This window comes from Amblyomma maculatum, chromosome 9 (genome assembly GCF_055883805.1).
Source record: "Amblyomma maculatum isolate TAMU_Amacu chromosome 9, ASM5588380v1, whole genome shotgun sequence".
Lineage (NCBI taxonomy): Eukaryota > Metazoa > Arthropoda > Arachnida > Ixodida > Ixodidae > Amblyomma > Amblyomma maculatum.
In genome coordinates this window covers 66715223-66733063 of record NC_139352.1, presented here as the reverse complement: position 1 = coordinate 66733063, position 17841 = coordinate 66715223, and the positions used below count along the sequence as shown (strand labels likewise).

Sequence of the window (17841 nt, the reverse complement as noted above, 5' to 3'; positions counted from 1 at the left end):
CATTATTTATTTGCTTTCCTTCCGGGGGTACGCTCATTGCGCCTCCACCCATCACAGATGTTGACCTCATTGAAGCAACTTCTCTCTGGGTTGAGCCACATTTCCTGCCCACTACCTTTAGTCGCCAGCGTAACCAGGTGGTTGTCGACTCGCACTGGCTGAGAATGGGCTGATAATCAGTTCCCATGGTCACCCATTTTGACATCAGTAAGGTTTATGGTTTATGGGGTTTAATGTCCCAAAGCGACTCCAGCTATGAGATGCCGTACTGGAAGGCTCCGAACATTTCGACCACCTAGGGTTATTTAACGTGCACTGACGTCGCACAGCACACGGGCGCCTTGCTTTTCGCCTCTATCGAAAAGCGGCCACTAAGGCCGGGATTCGATTTCGCATTCTTGGGCACAGTAGTCGAGCGCCCTAACCACTACGTCACCTCGGCGGGGTCCTTCAGTAAGAAAAAAGCATTCATCAGCGCATGCAGCATGCACACGTTTACAACTGAGTCCTGACAGATTGAAGGTAGTTTTGGAAGACATTATATTTGAGCTAGAAGAACTGCACGATCTACTGTCTACAGCCACTACACTAGAGCCACTACTGTAAGCCCATGGCCACTGATACAATTTCTTGCAATATGTGATTTCGCACACCTTTGTCGATTCTGCCAGTTCTTCTTCTGTAATCCGGCAGACAGTATCGCTTCCTTCATCTTGCTCGGGGCCAGCACTGAAAAATATCAAGGCATGAGACTACTGGGCAATGCGCAATGGCCCAGGGTTACGAGTGTAACTGCAACCGCCAAGCGTTATTCAATACTAAGAGCCAAAGAGCAAATTAAAAGACGTCCTTCCAAACCGAAAAACGAGCCACTTGGGCACAAATAGTACAATGCACAGAATGAACCATTACCTATTTCTTGAGCTGATACTAACAACTAATGAACACAGGAAATTAATGAACAGGAATAGGGGGGGGGGTGGGGGCTGCATCAAAAGAGGAAAAAACTTTGAGAAGCGAAAGCATCCTTATCAATAATAATCTTATCACTAATTTTCCTATAATTAATTTCCTTTTCACTGATATCCTTATCACTATATATTGACACGCTGCATTCTTTATTTTCCCTCTGTGCTGATCGCGAGCGTGTGCCTCCTCGAGGCGAAGAAACCGACGTTCGTCTCCTCGAGGCGAAGAAACTGAAGTTCTTCTGTCGAAGCGGGCCTGCTAGTTTCCTGCCGCACTGTGACTTCTGTTACTCCTGTGTCCCGCGGTGACTTCTGATCAGAGACTTCACACCGTGACATCTGGTGGAGGTGCTGGGTAACGGAACCCATGCTCCGAACACCTCCAACCAGCCGAGACTCCAGCCCTCAAGGATCTCCTACCATCGAGATTACGCCTACCCATCAGAGTAGCCGACGGCTTCGAGGGCTTGATCCTGAATTCGCGCCTCTACAATTTTCTCGTACTGCGAGGCCGCCACCATCTTCTCCAGCACCACCTTCGGAGACAACACAACCAGCCGTAATGACGCAGGTGGACACCACTGCCCCCTCCTTCGTGTTGCAGCAGCCGCGGTAGATACCCATCTTCCAAGCCTTTCCCGGCGACGACCCGGAAGACTGGCTAGATAAATTTGAGCGAGTAGCCCAGTACAATCGCTGGGGCGACGACCAGAAACTGCAACATGTATTTTTTTCGCTTGACGGTTCAGCTCGCACATGGTTTGAAAATCATGAGACTACTATCCCAACGTGGAGTTCCTTCAAGGACCAGTTTCTGCAAGCTTTCACCACCGTTTTTCGGAAAGAACGCGCCGAGCTGCTCCTACAGACGAGAGTTCAGCTCCCTAACGAGAGCGTCCTCGTTTACTTCGAGGACATGACGAGGCTATTCCGTCGCGCTGATCCAAACATGTCCGAAGAAAAAAAACTTCGATATCTTATGAAGGGAATTAAGGAACAGATCTTCGTTGGATTAGTGCGATGTCCCCCCAAGACCATCGGGGAATTTGTATCCGAGGCCACTACCATTGAGAGGGCTCTAGAGATGCGATCTAAGCACTACGAGCGGCCGTCCATCCCTATTGCTGCCGCCATCGCGGACACTGGTAGCACTGACGTGCTCCGTGAGACCATACGGGCCATCGTACGCGAGGAGCTGCAAAAACTATTTTCGACGACAGCACCCCCTCAAGTATCCAGCCTTTCTCAGATGGTTCGGGAAGAGGTCAACCAGGCACCCAACCCACCCGAGCCACTACCGACAATGCCACCACAGCAGGCCATGACCTACGCCGCAGTCACTCGTCGTGCCTGTCCACCTCCCAGTCAGCATCCACCTCCAAGTCAGCACCAAGCAGCCCCTGTATACACTCGTCAAGCACCTCCCGCTCGAATTTCTCAGGTGCGTCCACGCAAAAGCGACGTCTGGCGCACTCGCGATAATCGCCCGCTGTGCTTCCACTGTGGCGAAGCTGGTCACCTGTTCCGCGATTGCTATTACCGACGAATGGGTCTGCCGGGATTTAGCGCCGACGCGCGAAAGCCGCAGCGTGGTGAACGACCCCCTGCCATTGACGCGTACCTGGCTGAATCATCCGGAACGCCCTATGACTACTCGCGGTCGCCTTCACCGGGCCAATACTCCTCGCAGACACGTGGTAATGCCGGCCTGACGCGGGTCCGCTCCCCTAGCCCCCATCGGGAAAACTAGACGCGGCAACCTTTGGAGGGAAGGTTGCTCATCGACGAAATTCTCAAGCTCCTCCACCGCTGCAACCGGATGGCCACTCCGTTTCACGACGACACGACGCGCCCCACAATGATCCGCTGCCTCGGCGCTCCAGTTCTCCGACGACACGAAATCAGCTAGTACCACACCGCAGCCGTGACCGGACTCCGCGACGTTCCGGCAACACCACAGCCGTAACCGCCGACCTGAACATTTCAGTGGACGGAACCGACGTGGCAGCGCTTGTGGATACCGGCGCCGATTATTCTGTGATGAGTGGGCCTTTCGCCGCCACTCTGAAAAAGGTGACTACACCCTGGACAGGCCCACAAATTCGTACCGCCGGAGGCCACTTGATAACGCCGACCGGTACCTGCACTTCTAGGGTAACTGTGCAAGAAGAAACGTACTTAGCAACCTTCGCCGTACTTGTCCAGTGTTCCCGCGACGTCATCCTTGGCATGGATTTCTTAGCAGAGAATGGAGCCGTTATCGACCTGCAGACTAAGTCAGTGACCTTATCGACTGAGAACGCAATACACAGTGCTTCAGAGCGACCGACAGCACTGCACATCCTTGATGATCACGTCACTATTCCGCAACACAGAAAGAATGTCTCGCCATTGTGTGGGCGACGTCGAAGTTCCGGCCATACCTTTACGGGAAACCATTCAAGTTAGTAACTGACCACCATGCCCTATGCTGGCTTGCAACCCTAAAGGACCCTTCAACCCGTCTTGTAAGATGGAGTCTACGATTACAGGAATTCGACATAACTGTCACATACAAATCTCGCCGTCAGCATTCGGACGCAGACTGCCTCTCACGGGCCCCTGTAGATCCCCCCGCAGATGAAATTCCTGATGAGGCCATACTGCTAAATGCCATCAGCACAGAGTGCCTCGCTGAAAGACAATCTGCAGATCCCGAACTTCGTCACATCATGGACTATCTAAACGGTGCATGTACAACCGCTCCGAGAGCTTTCAAGCGTGCTCTGTCATCGTTATGTGTGCGCAATGGTGTCCTCATGAAGAAAAACTTTTCCGCCAGCCAAACGCCGTACCTGATTGTTGTACCTATGTGTCTACGTGATGAAATCTTACAAGCTTGCCACGATGAACCAACCTCTGGACATTTGGGAGTCACGCGCACGCTTGCAAGGCTCAAGGAAAAGTACTACTGGCCTCGACTTCACTCAGACGTTTCACACTATGTGAAAACGTGTCGCAACTGTCAGCGTCGTAAGGTGCCGCCGACTAAGCCCACCGGACTCTTGAAGCCAATAGACCCACCGTCGAGGCCTTTCCAGCAGATTGGCATGGACATGCTGGGACCATTTCCCCTTTCACACTCCGGTAACCGGAGGGTCATTATTGCCACGGATTACCTTACACGATACGCGGAAACCTCCGCTCTACCCAACGGTACTGCCTTAGAGGTTGCAAAGTTTTTCATCAATTGCGTTGTCCTGCGCCATGGCGCACCGGAGATTTTGATTACTGACAGAGGAGCCGCATTTACAGCCGAATTGCTGCAGCAGATTTTAATTCACAGTCATACTGAACACAGGAAAGCAACACCTTACCATCCTCAAACGAACGGCTTGACCGAACGCTTGAACAAAACACTCGCTGACATGCTCTCAATGTACGTCGACGTAGAGCACAAAACGTGGGATGAAGTGCTCCCGTACGTTACCTTTGCATACAATACAGCGGTCCAGGAAACAACGAACATGACACCTTTCCGTCTGGTCCATGGCCGCGAAGTGACCACAATGCTTGATGCCATGTTACCACATCTAGACGACGGCAACCAACAACCAGATGTTCACACCTTTCTGCACCTCGCCGAAGAAGCCCGTCAGCTGGCCAGGCTGCGAATTCAGAATCAGCAACGCCGCGATGCCCAGCGATACAACCTCCGACACCGTGACGCCCGGTACACAGCTGGAGACCGCGTCTGGGTTTGGTTTCCTGTACGTCGACGAGGCCTCAGTGAGAAACTGCTGTGTCGTTACTTTGGCCCGTACAAAGTGGTAAGCCAAGTTGGGGACCTAAACTATGAGGTTGTTCCTGATGGATTTAAAAAGTCCCGACGCTCCACGCTCCCGGACGTGGTCCACGTGGTCCGCCTGAAACCGTATTACGACCGATAGTGTTGACTCTTTCTGTGCGTGAGCAACTGCCCTTCGTGCAATGGTTTTTTCTTTATCTCTACCCACACTCCCAGCATCGGGACGATGCTTCTTGTACCCGGGGGGCAATGACACGCTGCATTCTATATTTTCCCTCTGTGCTGATCGCGAGCGTGTGCCTCCTCGAGGCGAAGAAACCGACGTTCGTCTCCTCGAGGCGAAGAAACTGAAGTTCTTCTGTCGAAGCGGGCCTGCTAGTTTCCTGCCGCACTGTGACTTCTGTTACTCCTGTGTCCCGCGGTGACTTCTGATCAGAGACTTCACACCGTGACAATATTTTATCACTGATTTTCTTTTCACCAATTTCCTTAGCACTAATTTCATGAATACTTATTTCTTATTTAGTCTTATTATCACACATTCCTTTGTCGCTAATCCTCTCATGAGTACGGATGTTTTCATTTTCGGTGGCAGAAAAAATTATTTCCTTACTTTTCGATGACTCAACAAAGCTTATAAAGGCTTTCGCCGTAATAACGTGCGTTCTATGCCACAAATTATTCGCCTTAATAGTCTGTATGGATAATTTTACGTACCCATCCCCAGCACCTCGTTCGAGCAGCTTGTGTTTGAGGGCAAGGTGGAAATTCTTCGGTGACGCCGGGTCCTTCAGCAGCTCCTCGAGAGATGCGTACACCCTCGCCCTTTTGTTGTGGATGAACACGATTTTGTCCACGTGCTTCAAGTACGATCCTTGATTGCAGACCATAATGCGGGTCTGCACAGCGCCCAATTGAAAAACATAAAGTGAGGATTGAACAAATGTAGGAGTGGTAGCCATACGAGCAGCACATGTAGGATCGAGTGTATATATTAACTTTGCGTAAGCGGAGTAGTTACGTACAGGGCTAGTCAATAAGAAATTAAATATTTCATTAACATGCAGATGCTGATGTACATCTCTCCTCTGTCGCCCCGAACTTTTCAGTATCAGTACAACTTATTTTCCTAGTATATACACTGGAACGTTCCTAACTATACGTGAGGAAAAGGCTCCAGAGACGCACGGGGTTTAACAGATCCCCCCCCCCCCCCCGCCCCCACCTCTAAAAATACACACCTGAATATATACTTCTGCTCGAAATGTTGACTCAGTACAAACGAGTATATAAATCAAACGTTTTTCAAACTGCCGTTGCATTTCTAGCAGGCATGCATGCTTACTCCCTCAGGCTATAGAATGGGTGTTTCATATTATTTAAAACAATTTTTTTTAATTCTGAAATACGCCGCCGTGGGTTCATTAGGCGAATTTTAAGGTAAAGTGAACATTATATATGTCACAAGGGTCAGCAAGAAGGCTGTTAATTGACTAAGTTGCCTAAACAAGATTTTTTACGTTGGATTTTAAAGGGAAGAAACATATTGAGAAATGAAAGGCCGTAAACATGAAAGATGAATCCGTTTTCTAATTTTTTAACCGAAAATGCGACTTAATAATAGATCTTCAGAAATCTTGTTTATGCGGCATTGGTCATCAAAATTATGTTAACTTATGTTATATTCTATATTCGTTTAGCTAGCATTCTCATCAAAATCATGTTAACTACTATATCATTATATGCTCAAAAGGTGTCGTTAAGTGATACACGAAAACCAAAAAATTACTTATTTCATAAATGTGTAATGCGGGGAAGGCAACTCAAAGATATATCAGATGCATGCTTTGACATTGAAATATGAAGTCATATTGTGAATAAAAGAAGCGCACACTTTGGATTTTGACGTCCTACCATTTGGCCATACATCACAGTCCTTAAAATAAAAAAAAATAGAAAAGTTGACTAGGTAATCATATGTGTCTTAGGTAATCAGCCAATCGCTAAGCTCTATAAGGCTCTGCCTTTCTGTTGTGTTTAATCTGCCTTATTACGCACGTATACAAATTGGAAAGCAGAATCTTGCATTTCCGAACAGGCAAATCAATATCAAACAAGTTCGAATGCCCGGTATATACAAAAGTGCTATGCCTACAAAACGTTATCTGTGTAATACATAGCATACATACAGATGTTAGAAACTGCCCACTTGCAGGGTACAAGCAGGGTGCACTTAAATTCAGGGCATACAAAACACAACAGAGATACGTCGGCATAATAAATAAGTAAAAATAAAAACAAAAACAAAGGTTCAGTAAAAGAAAGGAAAAAGACTATAGGTATTTAAAAACAATATCGTCAAATGATATTCTTCTCTAGCTCTAAGCGATAAAAATTACACGTTATTTTTAATCTGATTTCTATGAGCACTAGATTACGATTTAGGTCTGCGATTTTAATTTCTTCCGAATAATATACATCGTATTCTGGAACTAATAAGTCAAAACACGTTGTAAGCAGCCAGGTCTCACAGAGCATAACTCATAGTTCATAATTCTAAACTATCCATCACAGGACTGGGTCACAAACGAGCCTTGTATCTGTGACGGTGCTTAAGAAATTGAAACAAGATCTGTGAACGAACCTTATTTCGCAGTAAACCGGATGGGCCAAGAACGTCTCGGAATATGTTGTTCGCCACAGCGGGATCAAGCGCGCTGAGCGGGTCGTCGAGAAGGTAGACGTCACTGTTGCTGTACACTGCGCGAGCCAATGAAATACGCTGCTTCTGTCCTCCGCTCAGGTTGGTCCCCTGTGACGCGCACGGGAAAAGCGCGTTCAATACACAAAAAATCATTTATTTATTTATTTATTTATTTATTTATTTATTTATTTATTTATTTATTTATTTATTTATTTATTTATTTATTTATTTATTTATTTATTTATTTATTTATTTATTTATTTATTTATTTATTTATACCTACTGCAGCCCCATCTGGGCCTATTGCAGGAATGGGGTTAAGAAAATTACATACACCAATACCAAGTGACAAAACAAACTTAATTAACGTGTAAACACGCATAATGCATATAAATGGTACAGACACTGGAATATAAATGAAAAAGAGAATGAACCAATACATAATAAGCACAACAGCAACAACAAAAAAGAGCATCATTCAGCTGGCGTAAGGAGCACTGATTCCCAACCGGCACCATAACAATTTCCAGTTAAATGAGATGCTCATCAAGTAAACATTATCTAACTTATTCAAACTCAAGTAACTAGAATAGTAATAACACACCCATGTCACTGTAGAGAACCTGTTTATCTTCACAGCATAGCTCCTTTATTGTAAACTGACTTTTTTGTCTCTATAACAGATTTTATGACAATTTACCATAAGACACCATCTTCCCCTGTCCAACAGATCATTTGTCCCACTACAGCCATCCTAAATCTCTCCTATTACCAGCGCGACTATGCTTGTCACACTTCAGAAGTCAGTTTAAGTACAGCCCTAGAATGTAACTACATTCCCGCTGATGTCCCCCTGTTAACGGATCGTCTTTAATTCAAGAGTTCCGTCAGAAAGCAGCAGTGGTGCGACACTGCCGAGCCTAAATATCCAGCGTTAGCTCTGAGTTATTAGCAATGCGAGGAGACTCGTGGGTTGCATGGCTGCATAAATTGTTTAATAATTATGATTTTTACTCCTGATGTATGATTTTAATTCGAATCGTCCGAAGGCAAATTTGGAGGTGACCGGGTCGAATTGGGGGAAAGGGGGCAAGTTTTGGAGGTCACCGTCGTTTTCGGCATAATCGAATTAGGCTGGACATCGATTTAGGTGCAAATAGACCGAGGTAAAATTTTCAGGGTGGCCCAGGCCTAATTTGGAGGTCATCATTATCTTTGTCATTTTCGAATTAGGCTCGACATCAATCTCGGTCCAAATCGCCCTGGTCAAATTTTGTGGGTCGCCTTGTTCAAATTTGAAGGTGGCCCAGGCCAAATTTGGAGATAACCATCGTGTTCGACATCGCAGAATAAGGCTGTAAATTTGTTTTTGTTCCAAATTGGCAGGGGTTAGATTTTGGGGGCAGCCCAGGTCAAATTTTGGGGTCACGATCGTGTGCGCCATAGTCGAATTAAACTGGAATTAGGCCATACTTTGTGCACATGGCGACGCGCCGTCAAGTCACCCCTACAAAGGCGATGGCGTACGTGACTAACGACTGCAATCCTTCAGTAGAGGTCAAATGCCGGCGTCATTTGACCTTCAGCAATGATAGCAGCAGAGCTAACGCTTTTAAATCAGATTGCCCCGAACCCTTATGTCCTTTAACCTCCCTATAATCAACTTTACCGTCATACTTCAAGTTCAACCTTCGCTACTAAACCTTAACGAGACCTTTAAGGAATGAATTAAATAAATAATTAATTAAGTATGGTAGCAATAGTTAGTAGCGAAGCTTTCCTTTTAGCCCGGTCTGCGAAAACTTTTTTCCATAATAAAGTCTACTTAAAGCAAGGCAGCCCCCCTCCCCCCCCCCCCCCCCTGCAACGGCGGAAGATTTTTGCATGTCACTGCTGCGAACTGAAAATACCATTGACAACACTAAGAGTGATTCAGTCAGACATTGTTTTTCGGACAACAGGATGTAGAGAAGTGAGTGACTTGCTCGTGCATAACACACACAATAAAACACGCATGCGCGAGGCGCAAACTTGGCGTTACTTGTCAATGCCAATTTCGCTCTTCCTTTCTAGATCACCGCAACGAAAAATTATTTACAAAACCCTTCCATGCAATGGTGGACCCTTAAAAAGGTGGGTATATAATCAGTGCTGCGTCCCAGTGCGCGAATATGTGCGCGCTAACTTGTGTTCTTAGCTCCTAGATATACGGTTTACTTTCTGAGGCGAGTTAAGATTGTCTATCTATATTGAGGGCTAGGTGAAAGCTATGGTAGTTGCTACCAGTGAGTTTTAATATAGCCATTGAAAGTGCAATTGGAAAGCGGGTATTACATGCCGGCATCCTCCTGGGACAGGGGCTGAGCTCCGTATACCGAATATCGCAGAACTTGCAAACGAGGTACTGCTGGCCGAGGAACGACGCCTTAAGGCAAGGTATGAGGGAGGCAATGCATTAAGCAAAGGCCCTTACGTTATCACAATAGCAACAGAGGCATTTAGCTTGCGCGTACCGCTTTACAAGATGTCGGGGTATTAACATTGACAAAAGCAGGAATCAACCATTTTTTAACCATGTTTAATCATATTCTTGGGCTCTTATCCAGGTCAACGTGGGTGTCCTCAAAGAAAGTGCAGAAAATGTAGCCATTAAAGAAGTTCCAGCATAAATGTCATATTTCTAAGATTTACGCACTAAGAATACAGGGACTGCATGCTTCATACGAAAATATCTCGGTACACAACAAAAAGTGAATAAACTTTAATAATATAAAGTAATTACCCGGGTGGTTCACCCAAGTCTGGGAAGCTACTGGCGAATACGGCCTTTTAGTCCTCACCGATCTCCTGGCGCTGAAGGGGGAGCTCTGTGTGGGACAGCTTCACCTCCCACAGCTCATGGCTGAGTTCCTGTAACCTGTTCGCTTTATGCTGCTCTGGGTATCTCCAAACCATGTAGGGGATGTCGGAAATCTCTCCGTAAGCCGGACATGAATTTGCGTGGTATTCGTGTGGCATTTGTTTAGCATTTGTGGGGCATTTGTGTGTGGGCCAAATCTCTTTGTGTTGAGCTAGATTCGGTCATGTGCGGACTTGCATTTTTCACTGCATAGTGACTTCCTGACGAAGTGTGAGTTACCGTAGCGCAATGATATAAAAACACATGCTTGCCGCATCTCGTGTGTAGAGTCAAGCAAATACAATGAGCGCAAACTGCGGGGCTAGTTGATTCATACATGCATAGAAACGAAACCAGCGAAAGCAGATGCAGGACACGAGCAAAGAAGGCGCACACACCACACCACCAGCGGTGTGGTGTGTGCGCCTCCTTTGCTCTTGTCCTGCGTCTCTTTTCGCTAGTTTATTTATATGTAAATTCAATGAGCGCGCATTCGTGCTGTAAACTGCGGTTCTGTGTCTAAGTGCCCACCTTTTCTCCCACTTCAGCCATGTCTCCCGACGGGATCCTGTTGAGGTCGTTGAGCAATTGGCAGCTGTGGAGCACTCGGTCATAGCTGGGAGGGTGCATGGGTATTCCGTAGAGTATGTTGTCCCGTATGGTCATGTTGTGAACGTTGGGTAGCTGCGGTACGTATGCTATGCGACCCTGCCGAAAGGAAAGTGGTCAGGGAGGGCTCCCGAGCTCCGGCCACAAATATGGCTTCTTTATTGTTTGCAAATGCTGTATGCTTTATCAGGTTATTGCAGGAGTGTGAAATATATCACCAAAATCACGACCTTTTAACACGCAACACCACGAAAGCGAAATGCAGTACTAATATCAAGAAGAAAAGGAAACTACGCTTCAAACATCCACAGAAAAATGCCGAACAAAAGGCTGGCTGATTTCTGCGTGCACCCTGCACGGGTAGACTTCCGCTTACTTTCGAGTTCTCTTGACTCCTTGTTATGTGCTTAGATACGAATACGTGTCGTACATTTTTTCGTTCACTACAATCTCATCGCGGCGGCCGCCGACAGGATCAAACTCGTGCACTCATTCCAAGCATCCGAACACCAAAGTCACGGAGATAACCTGCAAAGCTACGGTGAAGAGGCTGGTTATATTTCACCAGTACTTACAGTGCAGCTTACTGAGCCCTCCAGGCGTTGCATGTCTCCGAGGGCGGCCGCCAGGAGTGACGACTTCCCGCTGCCGACGAAGCCAACGACTCCAATTAGGGAGCCCGGTTCGACGTCGAAAGTAACGTGCTGGAGCTGAGCTTCGGCGCCTTTTATCGAGGAGCTGCTCCAAGCAAGGGTGCAGTTCTCAAACCTCACAGCTCCTTGAAAGGCAACGTATTCAATAGAAACGCTTGATAAAGTGTCTTACATTGATATTGACCTGAATGAAAGCTACGCGCTGAAGCATTAAAATATAAGAACTTTAGAAATACGCATGTAAATAAGAATTTTGGGTGAATTGAAGCACCACATCAAATCCAAATGATACTAAACCCATTTAGTTAGACTGGTTTGCAGACATCCTCCTTGTTTATTGTGAACCCCGTCTCATGAAGTAGTATCTGATCTAATGAAACGCAGACAATTAGGATGCCTAGCTAGCCACGGCTGGTCTCGGGGGAGAGCACGCCTCTTCTTACGGCCTTCGCAATGGGGTCTGTTTCCATCTCCCTTCACAGCTCGGTGGGGTCACCACTTCCTCACCGCTTCCATCTGCTACCGCCATTCACGCTCATGGAAAGCGCGTGCTTGCTCTGCACCCCGCCACCATCAATTGCAACTTGCAAGTCCTCACATGTCAGTCCTTATGGTTCACGCAAAGACAACGTAATAAGTATCTGATATTTGTGATCAATGGGGTATAAAATGTCGTCCATTTTTCTTTAAACTGATTTGGCTACCAAAATGAGCTCGTAGCAAGCCGAAGCCATAGCTGCCTTTGCACGTTTAGTTGACTATATAGCCGTGGCCAAACATAGCCAGAGCTATATACTATATACTTGCCCTCCGTTCAAGCTCTAAGAAAGGCGTGTGTACGTATGCTGGCTAACCATACGTCAAAGAAAAGCACCTTCCTCTAGTCGAAAAACAGAAAATTGTATATAGGCTGTACTCCGGGTAGCACCAAGTCGACATTGCGAAGGTATTTGAGAATTCAGCGTCATAACTACAATTAATAGCTAGCGCCAAGCAATCGCTGTAATTTGGGAAGATCAATATGAAGGTGAGAACAGATACACAAACCAACCAAAGCGCCTAGATGCGAGTTTAGCTGCATGGGTAATGTGTTCAGGCATACCCTCCGTATTCACATGACTCCACATAACAGTAAACTACAAAACCAAGGTGTTTAATGATATTATTAACGCATATCGAAAGCAGTAGTGGATAAAGGACCGACGTAGGTCTACAACTTTGATTGTATGCTTGGGCTTTGAACAAGTGGTGTTAACACCAACTGTCTCAGTTCCATTATACAAATAGCTGCCAATAAGGGGTAACGCCCAAATACATAAACCACAAGACTGAACTTTAAGTAAAGAGGACATCAATTGGTAAATGTAAAAAAGTTCATTTTACGAAATTTACAAATACAGACCCTAAAATACGTTTAGTTTCATTTCTAGAGCATAATGCTAATTAGGTTGAGTAACCTGACCAAAATCACACTGATGCGGACGAAACGTATTACATTTATCAACGCAGTGCTGTAGACGGGTTACGAAAAAGTTTATTATTTGGAGCCCTTATAAGTCAATAAACCGACTTTCATTGCGTAGGGCTTTTTTTTTTTTTTCTGAATCTTGTACTGCAGCTATCCTTTATGGCCTGCATCATCTAGGCGTAAAGATAAGCAAATAAATATTTTCAGTACCTTTCCTGCTGAATGGATTTTTCGCCTGATCCTTGTTCATGTCTTCGTACTCTTCGCCTGTGCAAAACTTTGATATGCGCTTTAGTGCGACAGCAGACTGAAAGAAAGACCCAAAGTGCATTAGTCGACGCCTTGTTTGTCAGCAGCAATACATATGCATTTTCAATGAAACAAGTGCAGCTTTTTTAATAAAAACTGCCGCTGCAGCAACGAGATAATTCTACATGGAGTACGTAAGACTACGAAAGTAATTAAACAGCTTCACAGAAATAACACCGTGGTAATTCGCATCACGAGTTCCTCCTCTCTGTCATCAATAGGCCTTTGAGATTAGGTCCAACTTAGGAAGTGAACCACCAGGTAGTTCGTCGCTTAGGAGGGCTTGGTGACACTATACGGTGAGTCTTGATGGGGACGTTGACATGAACTCCGTGCCAATAGTCATACTCCCGATGCAATTGCAAAACCAGGGCAAAATTTTCTAAAACTCGGTTCTGATATGTCGAAATGCTCAAGAGAAGGACTGAAAAACGTATCTCAGAACACGCACCTTGCTAATATTTCTGAAGGCCAAGGCGACGCTGGTGCTGGTCAGGTCAGTGATGTACAACAGGGAGACGCAGGAGAAAGAGAGTGCTGGGCTCAGAATGCGGTCAGGCTGAAGTATTGACATCGTTGAAAATAGAATGATCATCATCTGAGGAACAAAGAGCAGTGACATAAGTGTTCTGCACGTATGAGTCCTTACACTACAACGCGGCAGCATTAAGGCTTCGGTTTAGCGGAGAACCAGAGAGTGTGTAGAGAAAATCCGGAATGGTCGAATAGGTTTGACGTCACTTGTTAAGAAACAGATGAAAACGTAAAAAAAAAGAAAAAAAAAACCCTGTTACGCAAATTGTGATTACAAGGTTGACACTTGATGCAAATGTCATTAGTAAGTGTATAAAATTAACTATGCTCAAAATAAATTTGCAAATACGTCGAGATTGTAATGGAATCCTGCGGCTTGTGATCTCGAGCCAGACGCGCGCTACCCCTGGTTCGGATTGGTTAACGCGTAACGTGTTACCGATTCTTTGCATTTTTCACTTAATGTGGCAACTTATGAATGCACTATAATAAGTATATGTGAGTTAATATTAGCGCAAGTATAGGGAATTATTGATTGAGCGACTAGCAAAGTGCATGTAGGTTACAGGTGAGCGTACGCGACCGAGAATACACACGAGGAGCGGCTTATGGGAGTCATTACACGGTTGCATCATACGCTTAAAGGCAAAGCTTAGGTGTCCCTAAGACTTATTTATTTTATTTCAATTAGAACCGAGTCCTGATTATTGGCTTCCCAACTCCTCTTTCTATTGGCGGATCACCCATTGTATGGCTTCTCACTGAATGCCAAGCGAAGCCACTACATTTGCGTCTTTGAATCGACGTGAAGTCGGTAATTTTAGTAAGTCACTCGAATGTTCTGCTATCTTCCCAAACTACACTACGTCTAATCCTGAATTCCTTCTCCCTTACAATCAGCCCCTTTCCCCATAACAGACACACAGAAAAGTTAAACCTAGTGAAAAGCAATTATCAAGCTGTTGTCTCGTGTCACCTGTTGCGATATGTCCACTTCGATGGCGATTATGATATCCCAACTTGGTGTTACCCGAGATGTTGCCGACTAGAGCAACTCAGATGAGCACCCGGTTTTTACTTTAGCCCAGCCTGGGACATCATCAATGCAAACGAAGTCGAAAAATGTAACATCTGGAGAACACCATCCTATATGTTGCAGAGCGGTGCAAACGGGGAAACTGATTTGCATATCGCAGAGAGTACGAGTAATTGTTTGAAAAACAAAAAAACGAGCGATGACTTACACTGTCAAGCACTTCATTAAATGCACTGCTCTCTGGAAAAACCTCCGAATAATATAATGTGTCTATCTCCAAACAAACAAACAAAATATTAGACCCCAACGCTATTTTTATTGCATATGTTGTTGTGTTCTCTTGCTGTCATTCACTGTTAGAAGGTCTGTTGCCGCTTGTCGTCTTACATTTTGCGCTTAAATTTTAAGAGTAAGTGTGTAGGCTCCAAATTCATAAACGACAGTGATAGAACAAATTGATAAACCACAGGGTTAAGCTACAGTTACTAGCAGAATACGGCACCGGTGAGAACATGACCAGAAAGGCGCGTGTATGTGCCACGAGTGAAAGCTAGACCCAACAGTCCTGACCAGAAACGCCACGGTGTGCATGGTCATAACCACACAACTAATTGTCAATCTAAAATGGTAAACATTATCCGTGCGGCACCTAGATGTGAGACACCATGGTAATAACTGCGAAAACAGCCTCCTTGTACTTTCTACGCATTAAATGAGATTTCTCGACAGATACTGTGGCAATAACCAGAAATTGTATTTTTAAAACAGGTTAGTGCTAAGAAGCTGTAATTACTCCCTCTGAAATGAGCTTTTATACTTCCGGCGACAAGAAAATGGCGTACTATTGATGTATTCCAAAAGGGTGACGTTAAAGAAGAAAGGTTGGCTTTCCAACAGGGAAAAGGAGAAGAATACAAATCACTACGAAAGGCGATGACGGTGACATGAAGAAGGGGCCAGTGTTTACGCAGTCAGCACTGCTCAGTACGGACACCTGAATCTCAAGCATAGTTTTAAACGTTGGGATTTAACATGAGCGAAAATGATGGACAAACAGTTTACTTTTCTTAGTCAGACAACCCAAGCATCTTGGACAAATTATTATTTCTGTAATAATAAACCTCAAGCCCTACTTATTTTCTTTCCTGGAAGCAAATTCCCTGATGAGCAATAATCATAAATTAAAATTCCAGTAGAAATTTATTGCGCTTCGGCATAATACAGACTGATATAAATTGCGTTTCATAAAAGTAAAAAAAAAAAAACTAAGTAGCTGTAGATTCTGGCCACTTAAGGGGAACAACGAAACGATCATACCTTCTGCTCGGAGTGACTCTCCTCTATAGCTGAATCTAGGCCCATCTCGGCTTGGCACAGGATTTATAACTCCCCAGTAGAAGATCTTTTAGAACTGACATTAAACACCTAATTTAAGGCCGCCAAATCTCGCCGTTGTACTGAGCACATAGACACAGCGCCTGCTGACCTTTCTATATAAGCCGTAACGTGAAGTTGACATGAACACAGTTTCTTTTGACATTCTCAAGGAAAGCCGTAAGCCGAAGATAGCAATACGTACCACTGCGCTGCAGGAGCTGCAGAAGGAGTCGAGAACAGCATCCAGCATGTTGACCGTGAGCAGGGACTTTAGTTCCGAATTGCGAGCTTGGAGTACGTTTTGCTGTAGCGCGTCTTCCCACGCGTACATCTTCACGACGCGGATGTTGCATAGCAGGTCAGTCATCGATTTCAGCCTCTCGTCGCGTGCCTTAACCTCCGCGTCCTGCAGAAAAGGCAGGGTCGCACTAACAACTACCTTGCATACTGCAAGTGGCACTGCAATAATACATGCTGCCGCACACATCGCTAAATTGTGCACATGAGCGCATAATTTCTAACATAACCGAAAATGCATACGAGTTATACTTCTTGTTTGTTTTTTGACTCATTGATTGATTACTTGTTTGTTTGTTTTGTTTTGTTTGGGGGAATATGTCTCACTAGTGAATTTGTAAAACGCATCGGCATGTAGTTGCGACATTACGTTTCATTTCATTGTTTGCTTAATCTCAGCTTCTTCCATAGGCCGCAGTAGTTCCCCCTTCGGCAAAGCCGGAAATATGCTCTGGCGCCACTTAAGGCAAACCAAAGGTAACTTCACTTCATGATTGTTCTAAATGGAAATTTAAAATCTCTGTTAGATGTATTGACATTTTTCGGGAAGGAAAATGGATATTTATGGCTGAGAAGACTGAATTGAAAAATTTCCTCTGCATTCGCATAATAATTGTGGTGTGTGCGCAGAGAAGTGCCGATTAAGGTGAATGGTTGTGCAGCCTAGCCTCCGGGATCCGCGGTTATCTGAGGCCGAATCGCTCAGTTCACTTTTGAAACTGGCCGGTTACGGTCACTCCTCTGTTTCATTTCCTGTACTTTTTTATGGCTACAAAAACTTAGTTTTCGGTGAGCGTAGTCTATATCACGTTGAAATGCCTTTCAAAGTCGATGAAAGCCTACTCCAATCGGCTATCAGTGTCGTTTTAACTTGATGCGCCCGTTTGCACTGACCCACAAAATAACAAATGAATGCATAAAAGCAAATGAATCACAGCTCAGCGACACGTTCGACATGTTTTCCGAGCCCCGCAGGTATTAATTCCATCTTCAGAACTGAACTTTGCAGTGAATGCGCACATAATGTGGTGCGCAATCGCTGTGAATCTGCCGAGCATCCTGTCCGGTCGTGCACTAAATGAAGCTCTACAAAATACGATCATCGAATGCAGCAACTGTTTTCTTGTGATCCACACGCATTGAGAACTGGTTTCTCTCATTAGAACAAATTTTTTGGTGAGACCTCATGGTTAAAGTTAT

General features: G+C 45.2%; 1 protein-coding gene across 1 annotated transcript in view; it reads right to left on the bottom strand.

The window, feature by feature from the left end:
- Positions 1-17841, bottom strand: part of LOC146179279 (multidrug resistance protein mrp-7-like) — a 60179-nt gene that overhangs the window by 21816 nt on the left and 20522 nt on the right. The window contains exons 11-18 of the mRNA XM_084579594.1: positions 16547-16750; positions 13849-13995; positions 13299-13395; positions 11543-11745; positions 10890-11066; positions 7400-7567; positions 5473-5654; positions 654-729 (exon numbers count right to left, since the gene is read on the bottom strand). Of these exons, the coding sequence (XP_084435720.1) occupies positions 654-729; positions 5473-5654; positions 7400-7567; positions 10890-11066; positions 11543-11745; positions 13299-13395; positions 13849-13995; positions 16547-16750 (1254 nt within the window). The remainder of the gene's footprint in view (positions 1-653; positions 730-5472; positions 5655-7399; positions 7568-10889; positions 11067-11542; positions 11746-13298; positions 13396-13848; positions 13996-16546; positions 16751-17841) is intronic.